This window comes from Corvus hawaiiensis, chromosome 3 (assembly GCF_020740725.1).
Source record: "Corvus hawaiiensis isolate bCorHaw1 chromosome 3, bCorHaw1.pri.cur, whole genome shotgun sequence".
Lineage (NCBI taxonomy): Eukaryota > Metazoa > Chordata > Aves > Passeriformes > Corvidae > Corvus > Corvus hawaiiensis.
In genome coordinates this window covers 26,310,168-26,327,012 of record NC_063215.1, presented here as the reverse complement: position 1 = coordinate 26,327,012, position 16,845 = coordinate 26,310,168, and the positions used below count along the sequence as shown (strand labels likewise).

Here is a 16,845-nt window from a genome sequence, read left to right as displayed (position 1 = left end):
GACTGTGACTTGGTAGTTGAACATCTCTTTCAGAATTTGAGGAGTAGTTGCCAGTACCGCTCAAACAGCTCCAAACCTTTTGTTTGTGCTGGCAAGCCTTTGTTTTTGTTGTTGTTCTCTATCTTGTGCAACTTTAATTTTCACTTTCTCTTTGGCTTATGTTTATCTCTCTGTTATTCTGCATGTGACCTTAGGGCTGTGCAACAAAATGCTTGCTGGTTATCTGGTATGCTGTTTTAGTACCGTGAAATGACACGTCCCATTTGTGCTAAATGCTCCATTACTTGTGCTGTGTTGAGCAAACACACTAAAAAGAGGGGAAAGGGATCTTAGATCCAGGAGCACCTGAAAATGTATTCCTAGTAGGGTTTTGATAAAAGATACCTGGCATGGTCTGATTGGCAAAGGGGAATAACTTCTGTACAATAATTGCTAACTATATGAGATGAATGATAAAGCAAAAATTAGCAGTGTACAGAGGGTGAATGGTATCATCATTTTGCAGACCAACAAATACACAGATATTCAACAACATAGCCACTATAATGTGTTATGCACCTGTCCCACGTTAAGAACATAATGCATTTCCCAGTCACGGACATGCCTGACAAATTACAGAAATCTCTGGTTAAATGCAAACCCGTACAAATCTGTGTGAGCTATTTCATGTTTCAGTGCTAATCGTTTGTTTTCCATGTCTTAAGATTAACCTCTTGTTTGTGATTAAGCAGCCTCTAAGACAGATCAAATTGCAAACAAGTGTTGGTCTAATTCTTTATTTAGGTTATGCTTCTTAAGGGGTTTTGTGCCAGAAAAAGTCTGTTGTTAATCTCCCCATAAAACTTTGCAGCATTGGTGGGTATAAATTTGTATGTTTTACAGGTTTTGTTTAAAAGAATACCAACAAAAATCCCAATACCAAAATAAAGAAACACAGCAATCCCCGGTAGTATTTTTAACAGCTTTGATTACCTGGATCTCTGGCTTAAACCAGTGCTGAACTTCCACTCAGGTCTAGTCAGATTAGTCAGATGTCCAAGAGAAAGACCTTGGTGCGGTCGTCACTATGTTGTGGTAATTCTCACAGGCTTCAGAGGTAGTCTCTTGATATTCTAAAGAATATCATCTATCCATTCTGTAGCTGGCAGATTTTAGAAGAAATTTCAGTTTCCCTCTTCTGAATCTCCAGTGTAAACCTGTTAACTGTGTCTCTTTCCTTGCTGAGACCAAAGTTATGACTTAATAAAATTTCAGTTAGCTGAAAGGGGTAATTTTTTCTTTAGTTATTAGCATTTTAATTTATCATCTTTGCTTATTTTGCTTAGGGTTTTTTATATAAAGAACCCCAACAACTGATATAAATGCATTTATCAATTCTGTTGTCCTTGATCTTTTCTTTGGTTCAAGAGCATAAGCGACTTAGAAAGTTAAAGTGACTATAAAGTTACTGTTTGGTTCTTGGGAAAAACAAAAGGAACAGCAGAAAGAATTGTTAGCAGAGAGCTGATAGCCTTCTCATGAATAGCTGGTAAGTATTGTTAAAGTGGTTAGTAAGTCTCAAAAATACCTATTTCTAGGAAGACAAAAAGACATAAAGGCTACTAATCATCTGCAGAGGTATATTTGGAATGCATTTATTTCTAGCTAATACTTAGAAATGGATAAATCATAGAGCTGATAAATCATAGAGAATATGCTGAGATGGAAGGGACCCTTCAGGATCATCAAGTCCAGCTCCTAACCCTGCACAGGACACCCCAGGAATCACACCATGTGCCCTGAGAGCATTGTCCAAACACTTTTTGAGCTCTGTCAGGCTTGGTGCTGTGACCACTTCCTTGGGGAGCCCGTTCCTGTGCCCAGCCACCCTCTGGGTGAAGAACCTTTTTCTAAACCTAATCCTCTGCTGCCACAGCTTCAGGCCCTTCCCTCAGGTCTTGTCACTGGTCACCACAGAGAGGAGATCAGTGTCTGCCCCTGTGCTTCCCCTCACAGGGAAGCTGTAACTGCAATGGGGTCTCCCCTCAGTCTCCTCCAGGCTGAACAGCCCAAGTGACCTCAGCCATTCCTCATACGGCTTCCCCTCCAGACCTTTCATTCTTTTAGGACTAGCTGCAGTTACACCAGGTGTATTCGAGTAAATTGACCTGGAATATGCAGAAGTAGGGCAGGATTTCTGGGAACACTGATACTGTAACCAGCGTTTTTGAACTGACTCTTGTATTTTTGCAGTCTCATTTTTTTTTTGATTTTACTTCCGAGGCATCTGATTTTTTGAAAAATTGAGTTATTCTTAAGAAAAATAATCAAAATTTAAGGTATGAATGAAAGAGGATTTGCAAGATCAGGGACTCTATGAATTACTGATTGCATTACGAAATGTAATTGGTAGCTATAAAATTACAATACGTGTTTCTTCTGGCCTATCTTGAATTAGATATGATTTAACATTTTTGTGACAGTCAGTGTGCTACTGAATCTACAAGTGTTTGGACATAACAGAGTGTTCTTTAGGGACATTTTCTGTTTAAAAGAAGGTGGTATCATTCTGACTGTTAAACAGATGTAAACAATTTAAAGGAAATATGTATCAAATCACACTGCAGTAAAGCACAGTAAAATAATATAATACTGTTTAGAAAGCTTGATACCCATGTGTATTAATTTAAAAATGCACTTGCATTGAAAATTTAAATTTGCAGTATTTTTAAGGAAATTCTTGCCCCCTGTGAAATTTGCAGAGGAAGAACAGCGTTAGCAGTGTACATGTGGTAGGTTAGTTTAACACATTTTAAATTAGACAGCCTGAAGATTTGCAGTTGTTCATTCAAATGCTGGACACTTGTCTTTAATATTTTGCATAATTTCTGCTTTATCAAAATAATATATTTTTATGTATATCTTAAGATTATTATACTATGATCTCTTTAACCTTATATTATTACTAGGCATCTTGTTGTTAAACCAGAAACTATATCTGTGTCAAATGCAATCAGCCTTGGCCCATTGCACTTTAAAGTCCTGAATCATCTTTTCTGATGAGAGAGAAGACAGAGAAGTACATATTTAGGTGTAAAAGCTGGGGTTTTTTTTGTACAAACACAGGCATGTCATTTAGAAATATTTTTTTTTTAATGTATTTTTCTGTTAATTAAGGGGGGCTGTGTCAGGACCCAACACAGACCCATGTGGAAGTGTGCTTTAAATCAGTAAGTCCTCTGGCCTTAGCTGAAAGTCACTTTTCTAAAGTAATTTTTCTTAGCAGACTAGAACACAACTTTTTTATTGTGAGTAAAAGGAGCATTGTCACAAGTGCCCCTGTATGTTGAGCATGCTACAAATGCAAATACAAATTGAGGCTATGAAAGAGTGTAGTCATAGAATAAACGTCTACTTCGAGAAGAAGCATGTTAGCATTGTGTCTGTTCATAACTGCCCATCTGTCACAGTATTCTGTGGTGTTACAGTATAAAATTTTCCAAGCATTACTGTCAAATTTTACCCCAGTGCCCTGACAGTAGTCAACAGTGAGCAACTGTATCCTTGGAAATTCTTTGGAGGCTCTCTTAGTTCTTTGTTGTATTATTCATTCTAGATCCTGTCAGTAAAATGTGGAATACTTCACATTTTTTGAGAGACGAACTGGCCTTTAGGGATAAAGCTTCTGGGTCTCATTATTGCAATTCCTTTCCAAATAAACAAGGGAAATTCAGTGGTAACACCTGATAATGCCTGGCAAGTCGCTCTGTAATTCTTTCTCAGAGTGAGAAACCATACACATCTGTCCTTGGCAAAGTATGCTGGTTTTAGTAGACTTCCCATATCCATGACAAAAACAAAGAGGAAAGTTAAAAAGATTTTTCCAAACAAAGTATACTAGAGATTAGACTTGCTTGCACTTTAAAAGTGTATGCTTCTACTTAGTTTTAAGTATAGTTAGATGCTTCTTGGATCTTGCGTTCAGAGCTACACAGAAATGCCTTACAGAAGCATGGGAGGAGGATAAAGCTCCATTTTTATAAACAATAATCCTAAGGTCAGTTTTCTAGATAGATTGGCTTTTATGATTTGTTTCACTTTTATCTGCCAGGAGGTTTAACTCTGCTTCAAAGTTTCAGCCCCAGTACGCAGTGTCACTGCCCTGAGCAAGCTGTTGTGCTTTTATGACGGCAGTGAAGCAGCAGGTTATTTATAGCTGACAAATCAGTGAAAAATCACATTAGCTGCTATGAAAACTCCACATACAAATAAAAACTTGACCCCCAGCAAGCTGTCAGAGCAATTTCTGATCCTGTAGTTTAATCTTTCCATTTGTGGATCATTGGATAGGTAATAAAAACATATGAAGTGCAAAACAAATCTGCTGACTAAATCCCTGCTATTTACTGTGCTGCTTGCTGTTGGATTTGGAGTGTAGCTAATAGTTTCAAAGGTTGCTACATATTTTTCTGCTTTATCTTGCTCAAGTTACTAAGTGAAACAGGGAGTTAAAATACATGTGAGAAATTTCTATTGCTCATAAATGCTATGTCATCTCTGTGAAAGGCAATCAGCATTACAGCCCAATGCTGGAACAGTGATGTTTTTTTAAGAGGATTGGTGGCCAGAAATAAGCCACAGTGTCTAATCAGACACAGGCCCTGCCTGGGCACCGAGCCACAGCGTTTATTGCGTGTGCATTTCTCATAAGCAAAATGGCTACGTACTGAGGCGGGTGGATGTGAAGTCTGGAAGAAATTACGGTGGAAACGGCAGTTCTTAACTTTCTGAGGAGAGTTTAAGTGTATATAAATACACGGGAATGAATGAAACTGTGTGGCTGTGAGTTACAGACAGCCAAATGGGGAATGTCTGTGGATGTGTGAGGGCTGAAAAGGAAGAACAGTGTTTAGATCCTGCCAAAGCTCCCTTAAGTCCAGATAAACATTCCCCTGGAAGAAAATATTTCAGAAGAAAAAGGAGAAAGAAATCAACTGAGGAGGGATCAGATTCAGTGCACGTTAAAGAAAATGAAGAAAAAAGACAGTATGAAGTGGAGATTTCAGAAGACATCGGGATTCATCCCAGGGGTGTGGGACTGGCCGACTTCTTCCCCGGGAGAGTGACAGTGGCTAGTAATGCTCTGCCTGTGAGTACAGACCTTTCAGCTGATATTGCTAAAGCAAAAGTTTTCTCTGCCGAAGCAAAGAGTGATTCTCTTTGTGAGGAGAGCTTTCATGGTGATAATCAGAGGCTCGCCAAGTCTGGTGAAACAGACACATGGTTAAGGGAAGAAGAGAAGAGAAATTCAGAGAAACATTGTGCATGGAAAAGGAAATATTCAGAGGATGATAACAGGAGAGAATTAGCATTTCTGAAGAAATCCAGTGATCTTTGTTATAGAAAAGGAACTACCTTGGATTCTGCTATCCATATTTTAGGCAGACAACATGAAGAAACTGAGTTAAACATAACTTCTTGCAGAATCATGGAAAATGTTTCAGAAAGCAGTAAATCTGGAAAGTTGCATCCCTTTCTTTCTGAAAGTAAAAGTGATCTATTACTTGAACAAAAGTGGTTTTATCCTGATGCTGTACTTTCCCATTTGCCAAAAGAAAAGGCATTGTTTAGCATTGCACCGAACAGGAGCAAGGTAAATATTTTGATACAGTACATTATCCTTAAAAGTTAGCTTAGAATAAGTATTTGGTACTTATTTGAATAAGTATTTTTTCTATTACAAAAATATCTTCACTTTGCAGAGTATAAACCTTTTATCCATGCTATGATACTACATATATTTGTAGGACAGAACATCACACTTGATCTTTTTCAAAGGCTATGTAATAACTCTATACTTTAGGGATATTGATATATTCTTGTGCTATTTTCCTCTCTGTAGTTTGATCTGTTTCCTAATACAGGAAAGAGATTTTCATGTTAAAATGTTGCTAGAAGGTGGAGTGAATTTTAGGGAATTTGCATTCAGTATTTGCAGTAAATTTTGTGACCAGCTCTTCATGGTCTCGTAATTCCTTTGGGTCTTGTATCAAGGAAAGGAATATTTCTAATTCTCTTCAGTTATGGCCAGTAGGAACTGAAGAATGATAGAGCTATGTAGGCAGCTTGAAATAGAACAAGAGAACATTAATCATGTTAATAGCACTCTACACCTCTTTTAAAGGATCTTTCCTCCAAAACTGCCTAGATGCCCTATTAATATTAATTATTGAAATTCCGTCTTCCTCTGAGGGTAGGATTATTTTATTTTTATAGTAAAAGAAAAAAAAATACATTCTTAGTTGCAGAATATCTGAAGGAAAGCAAATTTTTGGTAACCATGCTTACCAATTCAATCCATATTTCCGGTTTTGCCCCACTCATCTTCAGGACAACTGAAATCTGTATATGTGAGTCAAATGCTGATACCGAGATCTGGTCCAAAACTGGTTCCCCTTGCTCAACAGGGACATACTAGCTTTCAGTTGAGTGAACAGAGGGAATGGGCATATGCCAAGGGTACTTGTTACATCAAAGAACTAATTAAATGTCTTTTGCTTATATAATTTACTTTTCTAACAGAAATCAAACAATACTTTTTCCGAGCTTAGTTTTTAAACATAGATAACACACCCAATTACAACACACAGTACACAGTAGTACAAATAACCTCCTAATACACACAGAGATCTTTGCCCTCCTAATCTTAGCTGGAATTCAGGAACAGCTTAGGAATGTTCTTTGATTTGTACAAACGTCACTGCTGAGTAAGAGGGTGTGAGGCTTTGTCTGTTCAGCTAAGCATGGCTGCTTTTTCCTGTATAATGAAAGTAATACAGCTCCTAATATTGCTGCATTTACTACTCCAACCAGGTCTATACCTCTTTTTACCACAGAGGAAGGGAGAAAAAAGAAGACTTCTGTTGAGCATGCACATCAACTGATATTGATAAAACACTGCATGAATATGAAACCTACTGACATGTCAGGCTAAATGTCTCAGTTGATGAAATGTCTGGCTTTCAGTTCAGCTCCCTTTCTCAACCCAAGATTCTCAGTGTAAGGAATTTTAAGAACACTGAGGTTTGACCTCTAAACAAAAGCAGGAAAATCTAGATCTCAGACTTTAATTACTGTACAAAGTCATAACCAATTTCCTTCTGATTGTTTCTGAGAACTAGGCAAGCATTTTAATGCCTTGTATTTCTGTCTTTTTTATACTGAGTGAAGCTGGTATTTATACAAGTTTGCAAAGGTCCAGTTACTGGCCTGAGCTAGTACACAAGGTTTGCAGTTAGCAGTCTCAGCTTTACCGTTTTCTTTGCTGTAATTACAGAGATCAGTAGCCTTCCCTCACCTTGTCAACTTACCCATGCTGTAATGTACTCTCAGCTTACACAGTGCTTCAGATGTGGCTGGTAATTGAAAGCACATTGGCTGTTCAAACTGAGGCAGGCACCAGAGGAAACTCTTGGAACAGTTGGGTAATTTGCACTGTAACAGAGACATGACATCTTACCCTCTGAAACAGTATGGTCCTCCTCTATTGAAACATATCCTTTGAGTTTCTTTCTGTGGCACAGTTTCTTATGCATGTAAAAAATTATGATTTTGTGTTCAAATATGTGCTACTTCATTACCTCTGTTTTCCTGATTACAGAACTCACCTTAGAGGCATCTACTGAAGCGTTGCTCCTGGCTACTCATTAATAGCTTTGAGAGAAAAGTTTGTTACTCTCTGCTGAGGCCTAATAAGCATTTCTCAGATCATAGTGTGGCCTGGGAGGGAGACAATACACCACCACAATCATGCATCTCTAGCCCATTATATACTTTAGTGCAGTTTAGTACATTATGTCAAGTTTAGACTTGGTTCAAAACATTTAGGATAAGATGGTATCAGAGGGAAGACTTCTTACTATCTGTATGAGTCTTACTCTTCTTCTGTTTGCAGTGTGAAAATGAATCACAGAAATCCAGCACCACTGTTGATCTCTTAGAAAGTCTTCTCCACTGCTCTGCTCTTTGGGCTCCAAACTGCATCACTAAAATCAGTGCAAGGAAAGAGCTCGAGGCTTTTTAGTGTTTGGATTTTGTATACTGTGTGATGCAGTGGGAATTTACAGGCTGAGAAAAAGCATGTGCAGTAGCAGACGTGAATGCATTCTCCCAGTTATAAGCAAGAGAATATTTAGTGCCAGTTAAGACCTTGATCCTGAAATAGAAGGCCTGTTTAGAGAATTACCTCTGTTACTTTTTCTTGCATAACTTTTAATTCACAGGCTTTGAGATAATTTATAGAACTGTGTCTCTGGCAAACAACTGTTCAAGCTCATGCAAATGCTGTAATTCGTTCTTTCCATGCTTAAGGAACAAATGTGCTCTAGTTAAGCAGTTTATAGTGAGTAAATGATAGGTGTGTGAGATACGAAATGTTCACGCAAACTTTGCTTGGAAGGACTAAATTTTATGAGTAGAAGATTTGATTTTCCCTTAACTTACTTTCTGTTCTAGTATTCTTAGTTTAATAGCCCTTCTGTTTTTCTCCTATGGGAAATGATGTTAGAAATACTGACAATAATGCACAGTTGGTGGAAAAGTATCTGTACTGCCCTTATGGGATTATCAAAGGAAAGGTGTGCTCTCTCCCTCTCCCTTTCACCTTATTTTGTTATGGTAGTATTTTACTTGTTAATAAGTTTCAAGTTAATAGGGCATCTTGCAAACTAGAGCCCATATTTTTAAGTATATTAAATATAATCATTTGACTCACCATTTCACTTAGTGTATTTTTATACTTTTAAAATACTAATTCAGTGTTTATGAAAAAGTCTGGAATGTTAGCCTTGAAAGCTGAAATACTTTATTTAGAAAACAGAAGTGCTCAGGCTGTTTTAGGTCTCAGGCTGATGTTAATGTTCCTTAACCTGTGGTGAAATGGGCTACCTCCATGAATGATGAAAAGCCTATTCCTTTTCTTCAGATGGCTAACTAGGGTGCTTGGAAGATTTTGCATCAAAAACCTGTTGATTTTCATGTAGTAAACTGAATTAACATTTTAGCCATCCAGAATTTCAGCTGTGAGCTTCCCTAGTGGTCATATTCAGAATAAAAGTTCTCCTTGTGTTTGTGTCCATGGCTAAAATGTTGTTTATATCTAACAACAGGTACAAGTACAGTCTTCAGATGTTACCTTGATGTATGAAATTACTTGTTTCCAGAGGAATCTAATGTGCACTCAAACATGCTGTGTTTGCACTCTCAGCAGTCTGAAGTGTACATAGCCATCCCTGCTCAATTAACCATGAAGGAGCCTAAAGGTTTGAGCTTAGCAGTAAGGAAGGGCTATTAGCAAATCGCACTGTTACCTTGCTCATGCTAGAATATATTAAAAAAATCTGATAATTAAGGATTACACACAGAGGACTTTCTGAAAATGACAGACAAAAAATATAGGTTTGGGTTTGTTTGGTTTGTTTTTTTGTTTTTTTTTTTTTTTCTTATGCTAGACATCTGGCACTTCCAGATGACATCATCTCTTTCAGAAGCGCTGTCCAGATAAGCAGTAAATGGTTGACTTCATTTATATTGTGATCTGGTTGTTCTGCAATGAATAGAAACTAAAGCTACTGAAAAAACATTTAGTTTGCTTTCTTGCTTTGAAATACCAAACAATAAAGCTAACCCACAGGAAAAAAGTCTTACACTGCATCTGAGTTCCCTGGATTTTTACAAGAAAATTTTCAGTGGTTACAAGTTGGTCTTCTGCCATGTTGTATTTTCTGTTGTCTTTACATACACAACTCATCCCATCTATATTTCATTGAGTAAATACTCTTTGCAGGATTTTGATACCTAGAAACTTACAAATGATCAAACTGCATGTGTTGTCTACTGTGTTTTGAACACAAAAAAGGGGTTTTTTTTCTTTCTGTTTGATCTTTCTTTAAAATCTGCTGAAGCGGGAGACAATAGGATGCAAAAATGCTGTCAGATATTCAGAGGTTATTTAGGGGCTAGTTGAACAGTTAAAACTTTTTCATTTTAGCCTTGGTGTTTGTATTTTCCCCTTACCTAGATCCAGCAGATACAATGGCCTGTGATAAGTATCTGAAGAACTGCATTCACAGCTTGTGATTTTGTGGTCACTTGAATAGAAAATAATGTAAATTTTTTTCCTTATATTAAATTTATTTACAATTTGCTGTATAGGTGTAAATGCTCATAATCCCCTGAAAGTATGAGAGATGATAAAGCAGAAATTGCAGTAAGCTCTATTGCCCTGACATATTTAAGGCTCTTCCTTTAGTTCCCTGCTTCCTAGCGCTTCCCAGCACCTTGTCTTAGGCAGTGACATAACATCAGTAGTCAAGCTACATATCTTTCTTCTTGGCACTGTGTTTTGTGTGGCTCTAGTGTGAGAAAACCCCATAATTTCCAGCCTAGCCTGTTGGAATTCCCCCTGCCAGAGCCTAGACAGAAGATACCTTTGTGTGCAGAGATTCTGAGGCCAGGAGACATTGTTATGACCATCCCATCTGACCTCATGAATGTAGCTGCCTGATGTACATTAAAACAGGGTTGCTGGAATTGGCACAGCTCAACTGAAGGCTCTTCTGTACCTAACTCAAGTACTTAGAGTTGTTTGTGGGCAAACCTTCCCTGAGCTGAGGCTGGCTCTGGAGCCAGAGCAGTCCTGTGTCTCCCTGCAGGGCTGAGTGTGTGCTCGTGGGGAGCAGCCTCTTACAGGGCAGCTCACAGAGGTGCTTGTTGTCTACCCACAAACTGAGGCACTGTCTGTCACAAGCCCTCTTGTCTCTGCCCAAGCAGCTCTGCCTGCTTTTTGTATTAGCTGAGCTACAGTATTCAGGTCCTTATGGTACCTGGGTTCCTGTGTAGTTCATAATAACCTTATATTATATATCTTGTTTGGATAAGTGGTAAAAGGCGGTCACTTAGAAAAACGACAACATGCCATAGCACTTTCTTTGTCGAGGCATGTCTTATTTTTCTTCCTTTTTAGAGTTTACATTTACAGTGAGTACAATTTCTGTAGCATGAGGTACAAACAATATGTGTACAAATTCGGGAAATGTCTGCATCATATTTATACTGTGGTAATTTTCTAAGGAAACTGTCTGAACTTCATTAGGAGATAATCTAATATACTGTAAAGTAGTATTTGAGTGTAAAATTCCCAGTACTTTCCTGCTTTCTCTGATACGGAGTTGATAATCCTTAAATAATACAAAACGGAACCTTCTTGATCAGACAAAATTTTTATTTATAATCTTTCAGTCTTTTAGTCATTCCTAAAATACTCCTCAGAAAATTTTGCCTTAAAGCTAGTATTGTCAGTTTTCACTCAGAATGACTGTTTTGTTACTGAATTCCAGAGCATGTGCTATAAATTAACCTGTTTTAAGAGAGGAATTTCACAGCTAAATAAATTATGAATAACATAAATACGGTTATTGTACAAGTGTGACTATATACATATAAAACATATTGCATTTTATATATACTTATATAGCATTTATATATAATAAATTATCATAATAATAATACATATTATGGATTAGATGTAACTGTAGTTTTTACATTAACTGTGTTTTAGATATCTGATATCCATGTTACTGGGGAGTCAGAGGATATGTCTGCTAAAGAGAGACTGCTCCTGTGGTCGCAGCAAACAACAGAGGGTTATGCTGGAATACATTGTGAAAATTTCACTACCTGCTGGCGCGATGGAAGATTATTTAATGCCATCATTCATAAATACAGGCAAGTACTCTGTTTGCTCCCTTGGAAAATGTTAATTAGAGCATTTTAATGTACAAAGAGAGAGGGCTCCCTGGTTTATGTTGTAATAGCGCTGCAGCTGTGGGGATGACACTGACTCTTCCTCAGTGATTTCCTGCTCTTTGCAGCCAAAGGATGCCTCATTAACCTTTGCATGTCCCTCCTTCCTCAGAGAAGTATTTCCAGGAATACTGTATGTATTTAATGGGGCATGTTCAAGCTGCTAGGAAGGATGTTTCCAGAATTCAGTCTTCTCCACGGTCCCTTTTTGTCATACTGATGTTTAAGTGTAGTTGGGGTAGAGGCAGAACTGACCACCAAAGTCCAAAACTGCACTGCTGGTGAAACAGTCAACTACTGTATGATCTGGGATATGTCTGAGATCTGTCTTCTTCCTTGTGTGACTTTACCTTTGGAGTGTAGAGCTTCTTCAGTGTTCATGTGTGGAGCCCAGATCTACTCTGAGATGCATTTCCTGTAAAAGGGTATTCTCATGGAAAATGTGATCAGCTGGCTCAAGTGTTCTCAGCCTGAGAAGGGATTTGTGCTTTGGTGACCATACTCTTACAAAGTTAAGCAGACACTATAGAGTCACTGGTGGCTGTGACTAGAGGCTAAAGGGTACAGGATATTAATCTGAAATACAGCTGAAGATGTCTACTGACAGGGGAGGATTTCTAATTCTGGATTCTAAGTGAGAACAGGTTTCTCCTGACAAAGCTGACTTTGGCATCAAGCTTATCAGAGGAACACGATTTAATCATTGATGTGCTCGCTGTTCCCTCTTGGTTGGTGACATATCTTCCTTACTGTGTATTTTTTTGGTTCCTGAATTGACTAAGAAGGTTTGTGTCTTAGAGGATCATGTGGGAGAGTATTCTGCCTGCTGGGCTAATTAGTGTGTACTGATCTGTCCTTGACTGCACAAAGCTTTCTGGTTTTATCATAGCACGTGTAGTTTGTACTGTATGCCCTGGAGCATATCATAAGGAAGTTTGAGTACATGATTTCGTTGGTATAATTTGAAGGAGTGTCCCCAGTAAAGGCAAATTCGGTGTTTTTTCATGCACATCAAGCAAACAGAGCCTAGAGCAGATTATTTTGTTCTTGGATTTCCTTTTGTGGGACCACTTGGCCCACCACAGAAGGAAGTCTAGGCAGACACAACATACATGTGATCCTTGTGGGGATTAGGACATTAAAGTAAAATGGGAGACAAGTGCAGCCTTTTCCTCACAGGCTGTGTGTAAAGGCTGTGAGCATCTGTCATAGGTTAGCAAGCATAGTCCCGGAAGGGATGTCCTTGCTAAGGGGCGCTTACAGTTTCCTCTGGGAACTGATAGAACCTATCAGCTGGCCAGTTTGAATATGGACAATTCTCCAAGCCACTTAAAGTTGTGACCGCCTCTGTGATCCACATTTAAGAATAGGCAAACTCCCCCTCCAAGCTCTCTCTCGTTTCCGGCGCTGGGACAGGTGGCTGCGGGCCCCGTGTGGGGGCCAGCGGGCCCGGCCAGGCCCTGCTTGGGCCAGGCTGGGCCGGGCCACGGCCATCCTGAAGCCGATGGACCTGTTCCAGCCATGGAACCCCCCCCACTGCCTTGCCGTGGGCAGTTGGAGCGGCTCGGCTCCCCCCCTCTCCACTGCGATAAGAAAAATTCAACATTCCAGCTGCAAAGCTGCAAGGCCGAGGTGAGATTAACCCTTTTACTGCTGTGAAGAGCTGAAAACCTGAGGGAAGAGAGAGAGGAGATGCTTAAAGCTGAAATTCTGTTGTGAAGCTATGATATATCAGAGTATCCTGTTGTAATTTCATGAAGATATGGGGGGTGGAGTGTTCAACTCGTAAGCAAAAGCACCTGCGCTGAGATAGGCAGATGCTGACGCAGCTGTAATTTCATGAGAAGTTTGGACAGGGAGAGATGAACCAGATGAGGACTTTTGCTCCAAACGGGAAAGGAGAAAACCTCAGTCCGTAGAGATGAACCAGATGAGGACTTTTGCTCCAAATGGGAAAGGAGAAAACCTCAGTTCCTAGAGATGCTCCCAGAGATAGTCCTAACGATGAAGATGATGAAGACCCTTTGCTCCCAGGGAAGGAGAAGGGCCTCTGTTTTTGTTTCTGAACGGCTCAACCTTAAAATTGTACCCCAAAAAACTTCAAGAGTGGACCCTCGAAAGCAGTTGCGGGAAAAGCTGCAAGTCGGGGGAAAGGACTCACACGCAGGCAGAGAGACTCCTCTTCCTAAATGGACTGAACAATATTTGGAAGTGGGCGGCTGTCTCGTTGTGATAATGTTTTCATAGCATGAGCAAGAAGAGACTTCTCTTTCTAAAGGGACTGAACAAGGTTATTATGGAAGTGGTAAACAGACTGAATATCTTAAGGGTTGTCTTTTCACATTGTCAGTGGGAGAAGGGAGGAAGGTGGGGGGAGGAGGAGAGTTCTGAAGGTGGTATAATTTTTTTTTCCTCTTTTAGGTCTGTTAATAAACTTCTTTATATTCTTTCAAGTTTGGTGCCTGTTTTGCATTTCTCCTAATTCTTATCTCACAGCAGATAAACAGTAATGAGTATTTTGGACCAAACCACTACACTAAATTGGTGTTTCCGCCCGGGAACAAACCGAACCCGCGACAGCATCACACACAGTGCTAAAAGTCCCTGAGAAGCTGGCTGTGGCAATGCATAATTTTGTGGTAAAATGAAGCTGCATTGGAGTCAATGAGGTTGTTTTCTGACTATGCTTCTGTTCTGGGTAGCTGGTCAGGGAGGAGGTGCATGCCAGCAAGAAAGTCTCTTTTAGTAACATTGGCAAGACAAAAGGAAATGGCAAAAGACGAGGGTGTTTTACCCAGGACAGAGCAGCCAAAGGAATGAACATAGCACAGGCAAGTATTTGATAAAATAAACAATATGAAAGATGCAGAGGGATTGGAGAGAGAAAAAAAAAGGAAGGAGCATAATGAGATGGAATAATGGAAAATATTTCCCAAGCTTCTTCAGATCCTTGTCTCTTACATAGAGCAGTGTAGCCTTTACTGCTCAAGCAACTGGTAATTGTGGTACAGTTCAGTTATTAAATAAAGAAAAACTCAAATCCTGTCCTCTGACTGTGCAAATGTTAATACCTTGGGATATGACTGAATTGCTGTGCTGGAACAGTGTTCCTGGCATTACTCCATGAGTTTCATTCACAGTGTTTCAGCAGGGAAGAACAGGCACCTTTGACTCGAGTGTGTTGCACAAAGCAAGTGATTCAGTGGCTGAAGAGCAGAGTCCCCATTTTGTGTGCTTCTGTGCCGGTTTCCATTGAGCTTAACTTCCTTCTGTAAACATAACTTCACCTAAGGATTGTGTCCTTCTCAGGAATGTTTACCAACCTTATCTAATGTGGCTTTGCTGTGAGAAGTTACAGGTTTTTGGATTCCATTTCAGATTCTTCCACTGATTTCAGTGAGTTTCTGTGTTTCTTTCCTTTTCTGTTTTGTACCGTTAAAACAGAGCTAATAATTTCCAGCTCTTGCTCACAAGAGAGGAATGATCTTCCCAAACAGTCATCTGATATTTTTAACTGTATTGTTTTACTCCAGAGACCTCTTTTAAAGCTTGGTTTGTCTTCTGAGCAATAAGTAGGTTAAACACTAAAAAATCTGCACAGTTCTGGCAGTGATTCTCCATTTGCTCTGTTTGTCTGTTTTAGTAGCTCCCAATTTGTGGATCACAGGTGGTGTCAGGAGCTGGTCTGAGCATCCTGTGGATGCTACCAGCTGGTGTGCTCCACCAGGGTGGATGATCAGATGTGCCTGCTTGGGCACATCTGGAGTGGGGTGGGACCGTGGTGCTGCCGCTGTGGAGTACCCCCGTGGGGGCACATCTGTCAGCTGTGTTGCAGAGTGGCAGCCCCTGCACCAGGTGTGCTGTGCTCACTGGAGATACTTGTCTGTACAGAAGCACCCTGGGCTGGGAGGAATATCAACTCTGCAGATGGGGGATGGGGCTCTTCAGGTAGGACATGACTTCCAGTCCTGGAAGGGATTTAACTGGGCTCAGACCTAATTTTAAGGGCATGACATTTAGTGCTATGACAGTACAACCCAGAAGGCTCCAATACCCAGGCTTGTATCTAGAATTGCAGTTGTGCTGAGCCACAGTAAGCTGGATGTTGGATGGAGAGCATGTGCTTACCCATGCCAGGGCACAGCCACGGGAGCTCCCTAATGAGGTCCATCAGGGCAGGGTCTAGCAGCCAGGGCCAGTTCCACTGCCTCAGTCACGAGTGGGGCAGCCAGGGGTGCTGCAGGGCAGCCCCAGCCCTCGTCACTGGGACCTCCCTGGGCGTGTGGTGAGGCTGGACCTGGCACGTGTGTTGCCCACAGGTTGGCTGCGCCACTGCAGGGGCCATAGCTCAGCTGTGGGCCGGAGGCCAGAGCACCAGCAGCTCCCAGAGGACAGCCTTGGCTCACAGCCCTGGCACCAAGGCTGAGAGGCCTTCTCTGGATGCACCATAGAGAACACAAGCTATATGAGTCCAACATGATCTCTACAGTCAGTGGTACACGAGATGGGGAGATGTCACTGTCCAGTTCCAGGTGACAGGACAGGAGTAGCAGGCCATAATTACCTCCCCTCCAGGCATAAGTGATTTTTTTAAATTGCAAGTACGTACCAGCTTCAAGACTTCAGAAAATTGCTGAAGCTGTGAAGGGCTGGGCGAGGACCTGGGCTGTGACTCAGCCGCCAGCAGGCAGGGAGTCTCTCCCTTCAGCAGAACTGGCAGCCTGCCTTCTCTTAACAACAGGTTAGAATTGTTTCTTTTGTTTTTCTGTCTTGACAGAGGATCTTTGCACCTCTTAATCCAAGCTAGTTAAGATTTGTGATGCAGAACTGCAGGTATAGTGCATGGACTCCCCCAAGAAGCATGGGAGATGCCCCATAGGACTGGGATACCCACTGCAGCATCTTGGTGGACATTGGTGGTCCAATGGGTGACCCAGGTTCTTCCCTGTCTCCCTGTCCTTCCTGCACCCACTGCCGTGCTGGCAGTGCTCCACTCCAGTGTCA

General features: G+C 40.5%; 1 protein-coding gene across 18 annotated transcripts in view; it reads left to right on the top strand.

The window, feature by feature from the left end:
* DST (dystonin) overlaps positions 1-16,845 on the top strand; it is a 299,250-nt gene that overhangs the window by 121,191 nt on the left and 161,214 nt on the right. For 16 of the 18 annotated variants that reach the window (XM_048296861.1, XM_048296860.1, XM_048296883.1 and 13 more), the window contains one exon: positions 11,597-11,763. In XM_048296861.1, coding sequence (XP_048152818.1) covers positions 11,597-11,763 — 167 coding nt within the window. The other 2 variants (XM_048296862.1, XM_048296863.1) reach the window with 2 other exon arrangements.